The sequence below is a fragment of the Leguminivora glycinivorella genome, chromosome 8 (assembly GCF_023078275.1).
Source record: "Leguminivora glycinivorella isolate SPB_JAAS2020 chromosome 8, LegGlyc_1.1, whole genome shotgun sequence".
Lineage (NCBI taxonomy): Eukaryota > Metazoa > Arthropoda > Insecta > Lepidoptera > Tortricidae > Leguminivora > Leguminivora glycinivorella.
In genome coordinates, this window is record NC_062978.1 from 286,250 (window position 1) to 291,373 (window position 5,124).

The 5,124-nt window shown below is 47.5% G+C and overlaps 1 protein-coding gene across 1 annotated transcript; it reads right to left on the bottom strand.

Moving 5' to 3' along the window:
• Positions 1-2,528: 2,528 nt before the first annotated feature.
• Positions 2,529-4,299, bottom strand: LOC125229223. The gene is made up of 3 exons (XM_048134016.1): positions 3,934-4,299; positions 3,443-3,660; positions 2,529-3,222 (listed from the first exon to the last, which is right to left on the bottom strand). Exons 1-3 carry the CDS (start codon positions 4,182-4,184, stop codon positions 2,552-2,554), a joined length of 1,140 nt encoding a protein of 379 aa, XP_047989973.1. The 5' UTR covers positions 4,185-4,299; the 3' UTR covers positions 2,529-2,551.
• Between the last annotated feature and the right edge of the window lie 825 nt (positions 4,300-5,124).

Here is a 5,124-nt window from a genome sequence, read left to right on the forward strand (position 1 = left end):
TTTCCTTTCTTCATCCGTGAGTTCAGCTTGGCTTAATTCGGTAGAACGTTTTCTCCGGTAGAGGGCCTTTCTCTCTTCAGCAAGTAAGCTTATAGGCAGCATACCGGCTATAACGCACACTGCGTCTTGGGACACCGTGCGGAAAGCGCATGCCACTCTCAAGGCACTCAATCGATATACTGGCATCACCTTCCTCCGTGCTTCCTGTGTTTTTAATGCATCAGCCCATATCGGGATGCCATAGGTGAGTACAGAGGTCACTACAGATGATAGTAGTTTCCTCTTCTTCTGCTTTGGTCCTCCTATGTTGGGCATTAGCCGTGCCAAGGCTGTTCTGACTATCGCCGCTTTATCGCTCAAGTGTTGCGCCTGTTGTTTGAAGCTAAGCCGAGCGTCAATCATGACACCTAGGTAGCGAATATAGGGCTTAGATGTTATTTCATGTGCCCCGACTTGCAGTGTGATCGTTTCCAACTGTTTCCTACTAGTAATGAGCACTGCCTCAGTCTTGTGTTCAGCTAATTTTAAGCCAACCGTGTCCATCCATTGGCTGATCCTCTCGAAGGTAATATCAAATGCCAAGTTAATCTCTTCTAGGTGTTTCGCTACGATTACCACGGCAACATCGTCGGCGTACGCCACCAGCTTGACGTCCTTCGGCATTTCCAGCCTGAGTAGTCCGTCATACATAACATTCCACAGTAGCGGACCTAGAACGGAACCTTGAGGTACCCCTCCGGTGATCCTGTACTCTTTTGGACCGGCCTCGGTGTCATATTTCAGGATCCTACCAGAGAAGTAGCTTGCCACTATTTTTAGCAGGTATCTCGGTACGTTCATGTCGCTGAGGGCTCTCAAGATACAATCCCATTTAGCGGAATTAAAGGCGTTCTTGATATCAAGGGTTGCCACCAAGCAGTACTTCTTGGTCCCTCCTTTCCATCTACTTCCTGCAATGGCATCCTTAGCAGTGTTGACGACGTAGTTAATAGCATCCAAAGTAGAGCGGTTTTTTCGAAAGCCATATTGGTTATGTGAGAGCAGCGGTTCGACAACCCTTTCAATCCTACAGTGAATAATCCGTTCCAGTATTTTTCCTGCGGTATCAAGCATGCAAAGCGGACGGTAAGATGATGGTTCGTCAGGAGGTTTTTTCCCCTTAGGCAAAAGCACTAGTCTCTGTTGTTTCCACTTCATAGGGAAAACTCCTTCCTTGAGACACTCGTCGTAGACCTCCAAGAATGGTGACGGGTCTAATTTGATGGCTTCTTTTAAGGCAATGTTTGGGATTCCATCTAGTCCCGGGGCTTTTGTGTTTCCCATTCTGGAACATGCTTCCATTAAATGTTGTCCTGTGATAGGTGGAATTTCTTCAATATTGCACTCTTCTGGCTTGTATTGGGGTTCCCTTTGCTGAGGAAACAAGGCTGTTACGATCTTTCCAAGGAGCTTGGGACACGTGGGCGATGGCGTTGGCTGAGTTTTCAGGTGTGTCATAACCACTTTGTACGGCCTGCCCCACGGGTCATCCTCTACTTCATCGATCAGTTCTCTCCAGCATTGTCTCTTACTGACCTTAATGGCTTTGTTCAGCCTTCGGCGTGCATTCTTATACTCCGTCACAAGATCCTCAGAGTTTGGTTTGTTTCGACCTCGCTGTGATGCCCTTCTCTTGCTGAAGCACTCTACACGAAGAGCAGCAATCTGGTCATTCCACCAGTGAACCGGTGGTAGCTGATTGAGTCCACGCTTTCGGGGCATACAGGCATCACAGGCTCGTGTGACTTTCCTCATTACATCTTCCGCTTTCTTTTCAGCTTTACCAACACTGATAGGGTTGATGTCCTGTGTGTGTGTGTGTGTGTGTGTGTGTGTGTGTGTGTGTGTGTGTGTGTGTGTGTGTGTGTGTGTGTGTGTGTGTGTGTGTGTGTGTGTGTGTGTGTGTGTGTGTGTGTGTGTGTGTGTGTGTGTGTGTGTGTGTGTGTGTGTGTGTGTGTGTGTGTGTGTGTGTGTGTGTGTGTGTGTGTGTGTGTGTGTGTGTGTGTGTGTGTGTGTGTGTGTGTGTGTGTGTGTGTGTGTGTGTGTGTGTGTGTGTGTGTGTGTGTGTGTGTGTGTGTGTGTGTGTGTGTGTGTGTGTGTGTGTGTGTGTGTGTGTGTGTGTGTGTGTGTGTGTGTGTGTGTGTGTGTGTGTGTGTGTGTGTGTGTGTGTGTGTTTGTGTGTGTGTTTGAATTGGAGAAGACTGAGCAGGAAAGCGGACCCTGGCGCTAGGCTGAAGAAGAAGACACACTCCACCAACACAGTTAATTAACGCTCACCACCTCAATCGGTCATAATATAAATCACCTCTACTGTTACTATTTAGCCTGATGGTTGACTGGTAGATAATTTATTTTTGAATGTAAGTCCGACATTTGTAATTGTATTTATTATATTTTTTTCAATAAAGGTCAAATGCTAAATTGTAAGAGTTATGTATTAAAGATTATACTACTTTATAATATGTGTACTAAGTATGCAGCGCATGTAGTACACTCTAACTGCAGTGAAACTTTAATCAATGGTAGACTGCAGCGCCATGTAGGCGGAGTAGATGGACTTGAAGACGGCCATGAGGCTGGTGTAGCGCAGCTCGGCCACGCCGCCCGCCGACAGCACCATGGTGCGCGAGTTGCGCAGCATCATCAGCACCAGCCGCATGTTGGCCGCGTCCATCTCCTCCCACTTGCAGTCGTACACCGCCTCGCTGAACCGCAGGCTCGCCTCCATCAGCCGCTGCCCGGTGTAACAGTCCATAGACACCTGATTCAATGCGTACGGTATTTCGATATAAGTGTTCTCTATACCGCCGAGCAACTCCGCGATGAGGGCCAGGCCTAGCAAGCAGAACTCTACAGCGATGGCGTTTCTGAAGATGCGCTCGGTCATTCCGAGAAGGGCCAAGTTAGCGGCGTGCGCCTGGATAATGTGCTCCAGCTGGTGTCGGATGAACAGGTTCCTGAGGCGGTCCTCGTCCTGGCCGTCGTCGAAGGTGAGCGCCTGCGCGTCGGGCCACAGCGAGAGCACCTCGTCGGCCAGCGTCAGCATCTGCGCCTCGACGTAGCCCGCCAGCGTGATCAGCAGCGCCGCGATGCTGCCCGAGCAGTACACCGTCAGCATGATGGTGATCCAAAACAGAATGTGAGCTATCTCGTAGTTTGGGCTTTCGAACATTGGCTCCAGACCTGAACGGAAAAGTGTAGTGCTTGATTAATTCATCTTTATTATCTCCGAAATTTATAGAGTTTTAAAAGTGAGCTATCGCTTTGACATCGAAACGCTTTGTGTCTCTCTATCCTTTTCTTTCATATGAATGTGACAGTGAGAGTTACTCTTCGATTGGCACGGATCATGAGAAATTGGCCTTTCGTTTACGGGCTCTGGTAGCCAGTCATAAGTACTGACCGTAGATGACCTGCGTGTCCTCGGCTAGATGGCGGCCGGGCAGCAGCAGCGGCATGAGGCAGTAGAGGGCGCCGTTGACGACGAGCAGCACCCAGATGGCGGTGGCGCGCCGCTTGATCACGCGCAGGTTCTTCAGCAGCCGCGCGTACATGCGGCTCTCGCGGCACAGCCGCGCGTCGTACGTCAGGTAGCTCACTAGGGTTTTCTGTAAGAATTTTCTGAAACAAACAAGAAATTTTTTATATATACAATTTGCAATAAGCGGTGTAAATGGTTACAAACTGCTAATAAGAAAGCTTTAGAAACTCAAAGCTTTTACATATTAAAAGAGCAATTTGATTTTGCAACAAAGTTACCAATACAAAATATATGTATGTAGATGATATGATGGCCGTAACAAGCCCCTGAATGTATTATTTATTATTTAGAGTGTCACCAACCGTGCCAGAACACGCACCACACGACCGAGAACACGTGCAGTACAGTGTCACCTGTTGGCGTGCAGGAAGAAGAGCTTGAGCTGGCCGATGATGCAGGCGCAGGCGAGCGACAGCAGCACGGCGTCCACGACGGGGTCGCCGGTGCCGCGCCAGAACACGTACCACACCACCGAGAACACGTACACGTAGAAGTACAGCACCGCGCTCGCCACCGTCCACAGCACCGACAGCACGGGGATCACTGCGGGGCCCAGAACGATGACTCGGTTAATCAGACCGGTGACCTTGTTGGACACATTCATATCAAACTGGATCCAGACCGGGCTGACTTCGGACCGGAGTTTCCGCGCGGGACTTAATTGTCTGTTAAAATTGTTATATTGTGGCGCCAACTAACCAAGTATCAATTTTATTAAAGGCAAGGTGTCATCTTTTAAATATCTCATACGGAGTTCTAATATTTGGTAGACATACCTCGTGGTTTGCCGTCAATATTAAGACCCAGATGCTTCAGTAGGTCTGCAACGTTGGCCACCATCGTCGGCAAGTCGGAGAACTCTAAACTATACCTACAATACGACGTACAAAACTATAATATTACTTCGTAAGAATAACAAAGATGGCACAGTGGCGTCATTTAACTTCGCTTACACAAGCGAGCCAAGCGTGCAGTTTAATCCGACCAATCGCGCCGGCGATAGGTAGGTACTTCAACCAACCGAATTGCAGCATTTGTAACCTGTCATGTGTCAGCAAGGCATATCAAATGTGAATGTTTAGTCAAAAATATCATTACCTTTGATACTATACAGCGCGTAAACCTAATAAGGGCGATAAATGAAACCAGGCATATAATTCAATATTGTTATCATTAATTAAGAGGTGTTTTTGAGTTACTCTTAATTTTCACCCCATAATGAATTTTTGAAAAAAAATCCAGCAGCAATGTACTGTAAACGTGGTTGCGATGACAATCAATGACAACTAGGTCAACGAGCGTTAAACGAGAGTGTGTTTGCATTACGTTGCGGGCCGAATTAATTTGTATGGATAAAACATTTATCTCAATTTTAAGTAAAAGTTATCTAATTACATTTCTTATGTCCTATACTCACCACCGTTAAGAGGTTCGCCCGTATTAGGTTTACACCCTGTATATTTGATAACCATAAAAACAGAACTTTTCATCAATATTCCGCTTATCGCCGATCTTCGATAAAAGTTCGTGGCGGAGGTACGGGC

What these genes read in the sequence shown, in the direction of transcription:
- LOC125229223 (XM_048134016.1), bottom strand. Translation starts at nt 4,184, where the DNA reads ATGAATGTGTCCAACAAGGTCACCGGTCTGATTAACCGAGTCATCGTT. An exon ending in TTCTTCCTGCACGCCAACAG is followed by an intron (nt 3,661 to 3,933) that starts GTGACACTGTAC and finishes TGTTTGTTTCAG; the next exon opens with AAAATTCTTACAGAAAACCC. An exon ending in GGACACGCAGGTCATCTACG is followed by an intron (nt 3,223 to 3,442) that starts GTCAGTACTTAT and finishes TTTTCCGTTCAG; the next exon opens with GTCTGGAGCCAATGTTCGAA.